Consider the following 14611-nt stretch of genomic DNA (forward strand, 5'->3'; position numbering starts at 1 on the left):
AAATAGGTTTTCTTACTCATAGCTTCCCATTCGTCTTTCGAAAGTGTACCCACTGTCATTTTTTCGTATTCCGGCTTCTTCACATGGTTATAATCTGTTTCAGCATTGCCAACTGGGTTTTGGCTCGGGTAACGCTAATAAGACAAAAGGAAGAAACTTGAAACAGAGCTACGCAAAAATTATACTGACGATAACGAACTGTATTTTGTCTCTGGTAGATTGTGTGAGTAGTGCACCAGAAAACAGATATTTATCAATGTAGATTTTCCTAGATGTTGCATAGCAACATCATTTGTTGTGAGGTGACCATAAGTCAGAAACTGGTCATATAAGGTCAGATATTGACCATAAGTCAGAAACTGATTTTAATAAAATCAAAGAATAAACGCAAAAATTCAAATTATAAATTTTGAAAGAGGGTTCTGAAATAAACATTTTCAATGAAATAACGAGTTTTGAAATAACCACCAAACTAAAAGCTGATGGAATTGCTGTGAAGATACAGAATTTTGTAAAACCCAATTCCTTGTTTGAAACAGGATATGTGGTTAGGGCATATAGTATACAGTACCTGTTTTTGCCATAACGCGGTCGCAATCTTTGAATTTTTTTATTACCACGGGATCTGGACTGTTTTGGTATCGTAATGGTTACCTGATTTAATAATTACTTTATGTAGTCTACTAGTTAGTGATTATCACTATAATCTTTTGAGTCCAGTACTGTACTGTTTGTCCACTAAGAATTAAATAAAATTAATCATATTTATACTCAGCCTCTCTACAACATTATTTAAGCTTCTTAGCTATTTCCAGTAGGCACGGCAACTATAATTAGTCAGACCAACCCCTAAGTGGAACGCTACCCCAGTAATTGTAATCTTAGGACCATACCCCATACCCGCTCTAGAAGGAACCAGCATAACACGAATTTACTACATCAGGTGGTAGACGGAAAATTGGGTTGAGAAGACTAAATAAAGTTGTAGATTAAAACCAAAACGACTTTACAAAAAAGTAAAATGACTTCCTTTGTAAAGTACTCGAATTAGCAAAACTTGCGAGGTCTTTGCTCGAATTTTGTCTGTTACAAATAGATCTAATGGAAAATAGCTAAACCATTGAATATGTGCTTCTTCGATACAGCATATGTTGTTGCCACAATAGTCAAGTATTTAAGCGTCGACAGAAGGATGAAGAAACTGTCAGTGGAAGGAAGACGCAGATACAATACTGGCACATACTCAAAACCTGCTACCCCCAGTATCTAAACATATTCTTAGCCGTGCTTGTAACATTGAATGTTTTTCCTGCCATTCTTATGAACTTTGTGTCAATGCATAATTTAATGGGAAGGCGGTTCACACAGATAACCTGCTTTACACCTTCAATACAACTACTATTTTGGGACCATTCCTAACGAGTTGGGTGCAGTGGCCTGGACCGGAATACCTGTAGATTCCTGAGTGGATACGCATATTTTTCAATCCAACATTCTTGTTCTGTAAATACAAGCCAAAAGAGATAACAAGAACAGTACTCAAGCTTGCAAGGAATGATTGTCTTTATTGGATAATCGAAATCTTGTTTGGTTTCTCACAGGGCTATTTGAGTTCTCTGGCAATGATGCATGAGTCAAAACCTGTCAAGTCTGAGGAGGAGCCTACAGCAGAAAAGTTTTGTAGAGCATATTTAATTACAGGCATTATTGTTGTAATTTGTTTTTCATTCGTGTGGCCGCATATTGTAAAATAGATAGATAGATAGATAAAATTTTATTTTCACCAAAGTTTTCATGGCACTGCCAAATTTTTTTGGTACAGTCAAATTAAAAAGCGACGCAAAAAAAAATATCAATCCTCCTGATTTTTTTTATACATTTTTACAAAACTATGTATAAAAATGAAGTTATTTGCCACGAAAGGCACTACATAGTAAGCAGAAATCTGAATAAAATTTCACCGTTGCTTGAAAAATGACGCAATGTCTAGTAGCTCCAGTCTCACATTTCCAAAATCAAAGAGTGAGGCTTCTCAGCTAATCAAGCATGTACAAATAAAGTCCATCTTTAATTTTAATTTAAATCTTTAAATTAAAACCCGGTAGAAATTGTAGTTTCCTTTCAAACAAGCTCTTAAAAAGGCTCTCTGATACTCCATTTCCAGGTGCAAAATTTTAAATTGTATTTAAAAACACTGTCTAGAAAATTATTAAGAATCGTGTAACAAATTATTTTATAATTATTTAAAATTGCACCAATTTTATAATAAACTATTTAAATCGCGCATTAAGAAAAATAGCCTTAAACGCCTTAGAAATGGCCTCTGGTCGACATAAAAATCGTACCATTGAAATAATCCTCGTCAAAAACACTACGAAAGAAGCACTACCTATTTACACAGACAGCCATGATACGTCTTCTTTTTTCTTCGTTTTTTCATCACCGCTATTAGGAACACGACGTGGAAAATAGACTGGATTAGGTTTGCCCAAATGTCATTATGTTTCAAAAATAAAAACGCGTTATGAAAAAAAAACTGCTTAGTGAGAAAAAAATTGTTATTTGACACTGATTCAGGAATGGTAAAAATTATTTAGATTAATCTTAAAACTGAAAGTCTATAATGAAAAGACATTTCAGGTAATTTCGAAAAAAAATGAAACCCCTCAGAAATTTCCTCTGATCAAAATGAAAAATGAATCATTAGAATCAGCATGGTCGAATACAACGGGGAAAAATAGTCCCCTACTTTGAACAACAAGGAAAATCATTGCTTTCCGTTTGTAGCACTGATACGTCTCATTTTATTCTACCAGGTCTATAGGGCTATCAGAACATCATATTGATAGGTTTATTGAGGAGACTTATTTTAAAGGAAGTTGCTACATATATTCGCTTTTGTTATCAACAAAAATAATTTTTAGAATACCAATCTTTTACGAAAAACAGCATTTTTGACTGACTTCGCTGTCTGATTCTCAAAGCCTCGTTTTTTTTACTATTCAAAGTAAGAAAATCCATAGGCATTTTCCTGTTTGTTATCAACATATATATAATCATGGCTGTGGGAGTTGCTGTAGCCTATTATTTATAGTGAAGATGGAACTCAAGGCCATAATAAATGAAATGTAAAAATAAATCACGATTCATCCAAGTCCCTATCTCCATTAGTCGGTTCCACACGGGCAACTGATGTACTGAAGTTGTGGAGGTTCCAGGTTTGATTCCAGATTTCGACAATGTTTGTCACAAGCATTGGCAGTTCATTTTTGTCTTGTATCATAGAATATCTCACGAATATCACAATTACATTACTTTACACAATTTTACTTAGGCAAGTATAGCCAAGCACCTATTCCTATTTCCACTGAAATGGGCATTAAAAACTCCTAAAAATTCCTTATTTCTACCAAGGATCCTGTCGGTTTGTTTCTATAGCTGTTACTAAAATTCTTCCGAATCACAATTATCACCATCAGTCAATTTCACAGAGGCATGAACAATTATGTTCTGCACTTTTTAGTCAAAAACTAAGCAGCTTGCATTCCATTATTAAAAACTCCTAAAAATTCCTTATTTCTACCAAGGATCCTGTCGGTTTGTTTCTATAGCTGTTACTAAAATTCTTCCAAATCACAATTATCACCATCAGTCAATTTCACAGAGGCATGAACAATTATGTTCTGCACTTTTTAGTCAAAAACTAAGCAGCTTGCATTCCATTATTAAAAATTATTTGTCCTGATTATATCCTTTACTTATTTGTGTACTTTAATAATTAACAAAAAGCAACATTCGATTCAAAATCAATTTTTTGGCAAAACAAATAGATGCTTTAAATAATGATGAATGACGTCATAATCGTATGTTGCAACCATAAATGACGTCTCATTGGGTTTTCAATTGTTGTTTACTATGGGTCGTGATTCCTCCTTAGTAGGTCCATGAATACGGGTATCATAATCTTGCTTTGACAAATCGGAGTAAAATTGTCAACTAACATCTTGTCCCTTTTTTATTAATGAAACATTGCTAATGTGCACAAACAATGCCAAAGTCTTAGGGTCTGCAAAACTTAGGATCTAGAATAATCATTTTAGTTGACTAAAAACATAAATTACGGACATTTTCTTTGCTGAGAGCTTTTTCCGGTCACTCTGCATGGAAGGTGGTCAAAGAAACTTGAAAAGAGCTTAATCAGTCAGGCCCTTTTTCCAATGCCCTTTACAAAGGCTGGATCGGTTCAAGCGTAGCCAGTCTCACTTCCATACACTTTATCACAACCACCCCTCCCCCTGAAATGCTGAATAGGAAAACATTTTTGAGATAGATCTTATGTCCGAAACGTCCATAGATCTAACAAATATTCCTCCGTGGTCGACATCGCCCCAAAAACCCCAGGAGCAATGTTGCCATGTTTGTTCTCAGTTGTCCAATCAGCTAAAAGTTCTAAGAGATCATAAGGCAAAGACTACCAGAGTCCCCCCCCCCCGTGTATACTCTGCACACGAAAAAACAGTAAATGGAACAGTATTATTTGTATCCAGGCTATCAAAATAGCATATCTGCAATATATTGGGAACGGCAAAAGGCATGTAGGTGGAGCTTTCAGGTATGGTAGGGGAAAACAAGGAAAGGATGGTAGGGCAAACAGCATTCATATTTTCCGGTGGGGGAAATTTTCCAATAAAAGTCATCTTAAGCAAAAAATTATATATGAGGCTCGTTGTTATCAGCACAGGGTTACAAAGAAAGTTCTCTTACATAAATTTTTTCTTCGAACTTATAGACTTCCTTGTGCAAAGTCTAGATTACTTTGTTTCCGAGGGAGGTCTTGGGAGCTTATGATTAAACCAATTCCTACGTAGCATTTGAATTTCAGATGACAGGTGAGGCAAAAAAAACCTGGTCCTGATGCCAGTACAAATAGGTAATTTATCAAACCAGTTGTCATAGAATATCAGGAATTTGCCCTCCTCAAGCAGCTTAAAAGATCACAGCACAGACAGTACCCCTTCCCACCATTCAGTGTCGCAAAAATTTAATTTCAGTTCAAATAAGGGCAAAACGTAGTACAATGCAAATTCCAATAGAGTCAATCAATTTGTCCTTATCTGATACCATTAACCCCTCAGCACTAAAGGGCTTTATGAATTTGTCTCATTGTTAATGTTTACCGTCCGCTTAACTCACAAACTGTCATAAATACAAGATAATCTTTCACTCCTTAAATTATCTTCTATACGAGTAAAGTATTAAAACATAGTTCGGTTTGATATTTATGTGATTTTAGTCAGCGTTGTAATTACTTTTTATTACTTGATTCGATTTAATCATTGATGTAATTAACAATTTAAAAAGGAAAGTTAAAAAGGAAAAGGTTCACTTACCTCTAACGAATCAATTCTGTTTAAAAGATCCCTCTCTTTAGATATATTCCGCTGAACAAAGTCTTCAAACCGCGACTTCATAATTAGCTCTAAATTGTGAGCTTTTGCCAATCTGCAAAAAACACATCTTATACCATGAGTGTGGCTAAAGCCAAAGCCTAGTAAAGAGCGAATCAAAGTCCATAGGAATTATATTTAAAAAACCTCATTTTAAATAATTTTTCCAATCATCAGAATTGTCGTTTGACACTGAATCAACAATGGTAAAGTCAACAATGGTAAACAATGTTAAAGTCAACATGGTAAGTCAACACAAAAACGATGGTAAAATCAACAATGGTAAGGCCAACATTAACCTTAACTGCTCATAGGTTATTTATAAATGTATGATCTAACTAATCATAGATCTACATTTCCTGCAGATCGTCAAAAATAGCAAAGACCGAGAAAACTTCATTCTTTTCTGCTATGGAGATCACAAGGAAATAAGAATCACTGAAAAAAGTTTGGTATCGTAGGAAATTAATATGAAGGAAGCGTCGCAAAAAACGGAAAAAGAATTCAATTTTGCGTTTGAAGAAGCTACAAACTCTCCCAAAATCTACAAACAAACGGAATCGTATGCTGCGCCTAAAATCAGCGAGCCAGCAAGCTAAGCTTGCTAAGCAACCGAGCCAGCTAAGCTTTTAATCTCAGCTGTAGGAGAGAATTGTTGCTAGCGAGGACGAGATTGCAAGAACACAAAAATCAATGATGGTAAAAATTACTACGACAGTTTTAGAAAAGTGCGGATATAAACCACAGAAAAGTGGGGATTCCTTAAAGCAATCGTGTTAAACTATAATTAGTGAAATCTATGCCTCAGCGTCCCTCGAGTTTACACCGAAGTTTCATAGCATATTATAGTCATACAAAAGTTTGAAAGCAGAGATTCAACGGTTGAAAAATCGCTTGGCACAGAAGGAAAGTAGAATAGACGATTTTGAACAAGAAAAGCTCCAGACAGGTTGGTCTCAACGGCGTAAGGCAGTTACGAAGTGAAGATTTGAAAGCAACAACAACGAATATCATATCACAGAAAATGGGAGTCGCCGGATTCTCACAAAATGAAATTCAGAGTGTTTTCCGCTACCGTTTAAATATTTCCACTGCATAAGGTCAAAGATATATTGCGCCGGTGATTGTGAAATTGAGAAACAGCGAAATGGCAATGAATTTTTTTTAAGAGCGAAACTTAACTTTCTAAGTCCGGCATTTCCGTGTCGGAGGCCCTAACGATCTTGTCTGACGGCCCTAATGCCATCGTCTGAACATTCTGAATAGGTCAAGAGATAGTTCATGAGTGCGAAATTGATGGTCTGATTGCGGGCTAATTCTCGCAGAACTCCCAACAGACAGTATTGCTCGCAGGATCCGATCACTGGCGGATTGCTTTTAGTTGCTTGCGCTTACTGGGTGACCCAAAAAGATTCGTACCCATATTTTATTCGATAAAAAATTCATTTTTTAATGAATGTCTTTAGTGTTGCAGGACGTGAAAGGTGAACCTATGGATGATCATTTGCAGCTATAGTTGCCCTGAAAATGTCTTTGAAGAGATGCCCTTTGAAGAAATGCCCTGAAAAGATATTCTCGCTGGAGACCTATTTTGCGACAAAATCATACCAAAGTGTACAGATTCAGTTTCAAAGCGTTTCCATTGTTGCAACTTTCCATCAAAATCAACAATTGTTAGTTGGATTAAGAAGTTTAGAGAGCATGGGACTGTGGTGGACTTATGTTTTAAAGCCACAGGGGGAACTTATTCAGGCAGGAAGAAGAGTACAAGGACAGAAGAAAACATTGCTGCAGTGAGGGATTCAGTCGGACGCAGCCCTAGGAAATCAGTGCGTAGACGCAGCCAAGAGCTCGGAATGACAAGGCAGTCACTACGGCGTGTTCTTACGTCTGATCTGAACCTATACCCATACAAGATTCAAATAAACCATAAATTAACTAATGCTGACAAGAAAAGCGAGTAACAATGTGTGGATGGTTCTGTAATGTGCTTGAAAATGATGAAAACTTTCTTGAGAACGTTTGGTTCTCGGATGAAGCCCATTTTTTGCTTTCCGGGCACGTCAATAGCAAAAACATTTTTTTTTGGGGTTCAAAGGTTCCAGAAGAAGTGCTTCATAGGCCGCTTCATTCCGTTAAATGTACTGCCAGGGTGGCCATGAGCAAGCACGGGATTATCGGGCCTTTTTGGTTCGAAGATGATAACGGCCGATCCCAGATAGTCAACAAGGAGCGCTACATAGCTGTTCTGAACAAGTACTGGGCATCGCTGGGAAGCCGGGGAGGGGTTGTGAGAGCTTCACAATGGTTTCAGCAAGACGGGGCCACACCTCATACAGCCAACGAAACTATTTCTTGGTTGAGGTAGAGGTTTGAAGAGAGACTCATAAGCAGAAGATGCGATGTGGAATGGGCCCCGCACTCACCAGATCTTAACCCCCCAGAATTTTATCTGTGGGGTTTCCTCAAAGACAATGTATACCAGGGAAATCCACAAACAATTGAAGAACTGAAAACTGCCATCACAGCAAAAATAAGAGCCATCCCGAAAGAGTAATGTAGAAAAGTGATTCAAAACTTTGCCAGATGAGTACAGGTTTGCTTGCAACGAAATGGTGGACATTCAGAGCACATCTTGGGAAAGCCATAAATTGACTAAAAATTGATAGAAATAGCAAAAAATCTGGTGAATGGTCTTCCATAAACTGAATAATGTGTGGTCGTAATTTGAAATAAATAGCTTTTTAATCAAAACCATAATTGAAATTTTCATGGGTACGAATCTTTTTGGGTCACCCTGTGTTTTGTTGTTTTGGTTTATTGTCTATCTATGTTTTGTTCTCTTTTCATCTATTTTTCTTATAATTATTTATCTGATCCTAGGGCTCAGCTGCGCCTTTTTTCTTTTATTATTATTATCATTTTTTCACAGTGAGAGCCATGAAAGTGTTAATTAGATATAACTATGTGTGATGTACCAATCGGTACCACATAGAGGTTGAGCCGGTTGGAAAGTTGCCCATTTGATATTGATAGTTATTTACTTTCGGATTTGGCGAATGAAGAGTCTACAGTGAGTCAGTGAGTTATAGACCTTTACAGTTTAGTAGATATTTTGATTGCTCGTATCTTGGAATTAAGCAAAATACCAATGCGTTTTCGGTGAACTGCCACCTTGCTTCTTCATATGATGAGATATTTAGTTTTCTTTTGAATTGTCGGAATCTCCATTTTATGGGCCTTTGTGAAACGTTTTTGAGTCAGAATAGTTCTCTCTCGTCTTTTAGTTTTCCAGGCTATCAACTTACTGCGAGGAGTAGAGCTTCAACCGACCACGGCAGACTAAGTGATTCACTTAAATGGAAGGCAGGGGATGATCTTGATATCTTGAGAGAAAGTAAGATAGAAATATTTTCGATTGAAATTGAGACTGGGTGGGGAGTGTCTTTTTGAGAAAATGTTTTCCAAACGAAGGTAGATTATTACACTTTTTTGTAAAACGGAGGCCAAATGTTCTTCTGCTGTGCTCATGAGTTTCCATAATATTTTTTTTTAAGAAGCAAGTAGCTTCTTTAAAAATTATTCTCGGGGCTCTTTTTTGAATGGATTCAATTTCATCTGATTCATCACGGGAGATGCCAGAATATCAAACTGGACAAGCCTATTCAAGATGCGGGTGGACAAAGGAAGTATTGATCTTTAAAGAATGGGATGGGAGGACATTGAATTTATTCAAGACCTTAAGGAGAGACATGGACGCATTAGCTCTATGGACAATATCTTTAACGTGGATATCCTACTTTAAATTAGAGAAAACTGTAACCCCAAGTAATTAAAAGGAATACACAGGAATATCTGGGGAGATATGGTTGAGGCTAAGAGGCTGGTTTTTAAGGAAACAAATTGACATTATCACAGATTCAGTGGGGTATACTCTCATGTCTAAGTTCACAGCATCATCTTTTATGTCATTAAGGATACTCATAGGGTTGCTTACTAAGTATTGGTAGCAGGTTTCAACAACTTCCAGGTCATCCACAAATGTCATCTGTCAGGAAATTCTTTAGCGAGGCTATGTATCATAACAGAAAAACGGAGGGGACCTAGGAGAGTACCTTGGGGCATTCCCTTGTGGATAGGGAGGGGACTGGAATAATGATCCTCATCTCCTGTGTCTGTTTTCCCCACTTAAGGTCTTGTGTGAGATATATTCCCAAGAGTTTTGTATCCATGATGCCAGAAACATTCTGTAAAGCAAGGGGTGAACTGTCCCTCAGAAAATAATAAGTTAATACGAGCGATTTTTCATGTTTGACGTACATTTTGCCCTCCTCAGCTTGACAGATAAACTCTTTATTATTTTGTCTGCCTTACTTGAAACACTCTTTTCACCTAGCTCCAGTACGGATAGATCATCAGTGAACTTAAAGCGACCCAACCCATAATTTGCCACTTCATTAAGCGTAACCAAAAAAAGTATAGGGCCTAAAATTGCTCCCTGAGGAACTCCACAGTAGATTGGCTGGGGATCAGAATAGGCTGATTTATACTTACGTTTTTTACTTCTACCTGATAGAAAATTTCAACTATTCTTACAAAACATGTATCGACACAAATATTTGTCAATAGCTTGCGGATAAGGGTTCTATGTCAGATCAAATCAAATGCTTTCTTTAGGTTAATCGTGATGAGGTTGACCCAGCGTTCCAGTTCATCGAGATGCTTTAAAATCTTATCACGCTAACTAACTAAGCAATGGCTCGTCGAACCCTTGGGAATATTACTGAATTGTTGAGGGTCAATTTTATGCACAATAAAAGTTTTCAGCTACCCAGCGACGAAACATTCATAGATCTTTAAAAAAAATGATGTCATCGCAATAGACCATACACTAGTAAAATCACAGGGTGCTCCTTTTTTGGGGATGAATCCCTTTTTTCAATTTTGCGGATAATGGCCTGACATTGTAATCTATATTCTTTTTTTTGCGCAGATGTATGATTTGGGCTAGTAATTTTACGTACAATTTTAAACGAGTGCAGATTCATCAAAATAAAGCAGTGAGGTCAATTGGTAAGTATAATACAGGAGTTTTAAGCACAGGGTCGATTTTTTGGAAAATTAGGATTTTGAATTTAGAAATTTTCATATTGGTAATTTTGTGTTTCAGAGTTTCAATGGTTTTTCGCCTGATATTTTAATAGTTTTTTTCGTTTTAATTCAATTTATCACGGATATGATGCCAGAAATGCTGAAGACCTGGTAAGTGAGCCAAGAAGTACGGTTCCTTTCAGCCAAGTGACAAGGCATACAGTTTCGGTGGTTCGTAATACCTTTCCAGACTCAATTCAAGAAGCGGAAATTGTGCCGCAATTTAAAAACAAGTTAAAGAAGCATCTTCTTGTGGGCAGTTGGTGAGTCTGGGACTGGATTACAAGAGAGAACAATTTAAGTAATTTTGGTCTTTCTTCTGTTATTAATATATTCTATTTTTGTTTTTCTCATGTTTTTCCTTTTTTTAAATTTATTATTCAGTGATTATTATCAGTACCCCTTTTTTTATTGTTCTTTATTTGTGTTTATTTCAGTGATGATTTGGTTAGTTGTATAATTTAATAATTGAATACTGGTTCCGTTTTTCAAGCATGTTTGTGGTTTGTTTGTAACCGGTCGTCAAGGTGGCATAAATTATTTTTAATAAAGTTGTTGAATCCTTTTTATAGGTGAGGAGAACGGAAAGACAGACCCTGAGAAGTACCTCCTTTGAGAACATGTTGAGAAAATGCTGAAACGCACTGAAACTCGGATATTTCACCACTGAATCATCAAGCTATACCCAAATCATCTCATCTTCCCCTACGTAAAACCCTAAATGCTAATGGCAAAGCATCATGTCATAAATGTTTCATCCGTTCAATATCATTCTATACATTTCCATTACCTCCTTAATTGTTTCTAACTACTTAATTTATTCATTATATTTATTTATATTTAGGATTGTCTTATCATTCAGTACAATTCCATTACCTTCTTTTTGGTTTCTAAATTCTTAATTTACTCATTTATTATATTTATTTATATTCGTTATTATTTTCTTATCATTCCATACTATTCCATTACCTTATTGTTCCTACAATTTTAATTATTTTGAAATTTATTTGTAGTCGTTTCATCATTCATCAGAGATTTATTCTTGTCGATATTGTCCGTGTCTTCCAGAAATAATACATAGCAATTGATTAAGAATTTAATATTTTCCAGGTATGGTTCAGTTTTCCTTAGTCTGTAAAAGCAGCTTGTGATTTAATAAGCACATATTTTTAAATGATTACATGAAAATTTTGAACATAGTTTAGCAGAGAAATTGGATTAGAAATGGTACAAAATTCGTTGATTCAAAGGTTGAAGTAATATTATATCTAGGAAACACACCACAAAGTAAATTAATTATAATTAGTTAAACTTTGTTAATTATAATTAATTCTCATTATTTAAATTAATGATCATTAACTAAATTATGTCCGAAAATTAAAAGCCATTACAATGGATGACTAGATGAAATGGAATGCGAATATAAATTAAAACAAATTATCAAGTAAAATTTAAAATAAAATTACCAAAAACAGGGGCTACCGCTCCGTTAAAAGCTCTGCCCATTTCCTCACCCAGTGGGCATGGACGCTGTAATTTTATAGACACTGGGATGTGTCACTTGCGTATCACTTACTAGCTCGTTGTTTTCTCAGATCATGATAACGAGCGCGCGGGGCAGAAGGCCTGAGTTGCCAACCACAACGAGATGGCGTCTGACTATACTTGCAGGGACCAAAGCCTGAGACTGTTACTGAAGAGGGCCGAAAGGAGGGCAACGGAAAACAGGGGCCGGATGGAAAGCCAGCTCTTTCATCTAGCAGGTGACTTAGGCAGAGAGTTGGCGTAATAAGAAACTAGGTTTCACAGCAGACAAAGAAAAAAAATCATTAAAAAACCCTATAAGCAAGTTGTATTGTAACAAGAGAGCACCTCTTTTTTTACATCGTTTATAGTAGTTATTAATAAATTATATTTTCTAGCATTTTCCTTCAATTAACAAACTTAACACTAGCTAAGGAAGAGAGAATGAAAAATGTCAAACCTTTGTAAAGTGGGAAAGTAGACTAAGAACTCAGGACAATCAACCACGCCTTCTAAATGAAAGTTATATTTAGATCCAAAAAGAGGTGGTGGCGATAACTGTGCATCTTCAGGAAACTCCACCGAATATATAGAATTGCCAAACTTCTTTAATTTGTATACTTCTTTATCTTCAGGCACAACAGCCTCGCTTTCATCTCCATTTCTAGCTACTTCTGAAGGGCTATTTACTTCTTTGAGTCTCCTCCTAGGAAAATCTTATTAAATAGCAAAGAAAAGCAATAAATAGAATATATTATAGCCTATTGGGACGGGGGTCATTGGCGTGACTCTGTAGGCTCAGCCAGAGTCGACCCAGCTCTAAATGGGTACCTGGAGGAAGCTGGGCAAGGTAAACAAGAAGAGTGTGCGAAAGCAAAGGATGGTTGGCCCCAACCCCCTATTGCACTTCCTGAAAGAAGGGTGAATAAACGGAGATCAGCGCCGCTGGTAGGGACTGTAAACTCCAATGCCGTATTCTTTAACTTTTTTCAGCCTAATCATATACATGTTTGGCATTCTGGCTGTTAAATATTTAAGTGAATATAAAAGAAAAAATACTAACTATATTTTCCAAGTAGAGGATGATGCAAATATGTCGTTTTAGACTGTCTCACTGAACTTTTCTCGAGTTACAAGGAGGGAATCAGAAGTGGGTGTTAAAATCACCAGCGGTAACAGATATATGCTAACAACACCAGGTATGGACAGAACGGAGAGGGGTGGCTTAGGTCCCTCTCGGCATTTCTTGATGTTTACAATTTTAACCGCAATACATTACATTTTTTATATAGTTGCAGCCTATTTTTTACGTTTTTTGAATTTTAAAACCTCTTCCCCCACACACACATAAGAAAAACTACCGCGTGTGTACCAGAAAAATACTTTGGATAGTGTTCTTGAAATCAACGGAAAAGTACACAGTTCTTCTCGCTATGCTGATAAACTGGCACATTTACAAATATGGTTCTAATCAATGCCTTCCATGAAAATACAAAACTTACGACAGAAACGAGAAATACGAATAAAAGAATATAAACAAATATTTTTTTAATATTTAGAACAAACAATATTTTTTTTAAAGATTTTAAAACAATTTTATTTTATTATTCTTTTCCGGGAAAAAATTTACATGGAAGGGGAGTTTTCGAGAGTGATCGAGAAAACGATTTCCAGCTAATTTTCGGGCAATTTTCAGCCAGTAGAAAAAAAAACTAAAGACAAAGCAGATATTTCAGCAAAGACTTCCACCAAGCTGTCCTCAATGGTATAAAGGGGGGGGGAACAAATGTATACATAAAAAACTAACATTTTGAAGTAATTTATACCAAAACAGAAAAATTAATGAACAAAAAAACAAGCCAAACATTTGAAAGACCATTCAAAAATTTCATTGGACAAGAACTATTTCCTTACAAATTGCTGCAACTTGTCTACTAACCTGGTTAGTATTAATAAGGCGAACTGATTTTGTCTTAACACAAGGAAAAATTTAAGCTGAATATAAAAAAAAAACAAGAGCCAAGGGCTCATATGGCACTTGTGACGAGGTCGGAAGAGCCAACATTTCGCAATGTTATCGCGGTGATTATTATTTTTTTTTTTGAGGCTACCATGATAAGCACCACAGCGCGTTATTTTTGCATCTGAAGCTGAAAAGCTTTTTCTATAATTTTTGATCGCTTTAAATCCATCGCTTGATTTATCTCCTCCTTTATTTATCTCTTGCTGGCCCATACTATAGCAAATTCCAGATTTAATCACCACAAAACGTGATCCAATCTGACATTTTTGGTAAAAGTATTAGTTAAGGCCAGACATTTTAAAAAAGGTTTTGGAATTAAACTAAGAATTAATACTAAAAAAGGCAGAGCATGAAAAAAAAAGCTTATGAAAATTGTCTCTGTAAGGAATTGAAACTACAACCTTGGAAATAGAATACCAACACCATATCCACTGCACTATGCAGTCTTTCAAAGACACATTTTTTA

The 14611-nt window shown here is 36.0% G+C and overlaps 1 protein-coding gene across 1 annotated transcript in view; it reads right to left on the bottom strand.

The window, feature by feature from the left end:
- The window catches only part of LOC136038562 (mRNA cap guanine-N7 methyltransferase-like), a 62549-nt gene that overhangs the window by 11688 nt on the left and 36250 nt on the right, over positions 1–14611 (bottom strand). Inside the window, exons 5-7 of the mRNA XM_065721733.1 lie at positions 12583–12828; positions 5391–5502; positions 17–134 (exon numbers count right to left, since the gene is read on the bottom strand). Coding sequence (XP_065577805.1) covers positions 17–134; positions 5391–5502; positions 12583–12828 — 476 coding nt within the window. The remainder of the gene's footprint in view (positions 1–16; positions 135–5390; positions 5503–12582; positions 12829–14611) is intronic.

The sequence above is a fragment of the Artemia franciscana genome, chromosome 18, assembly GCF_032884065.1.
Source record: "Artemia franciscana chromosome 18, ASM3288406v1, whole genome shotgun sequence".
In the NCBI taxonomy this organism is placed as follows: Eukaryota; Metazoa; Arthropoda; class Branchiopoda; order Anostraca; family Artemiidae; genus Artemia; species Artemia franciscana.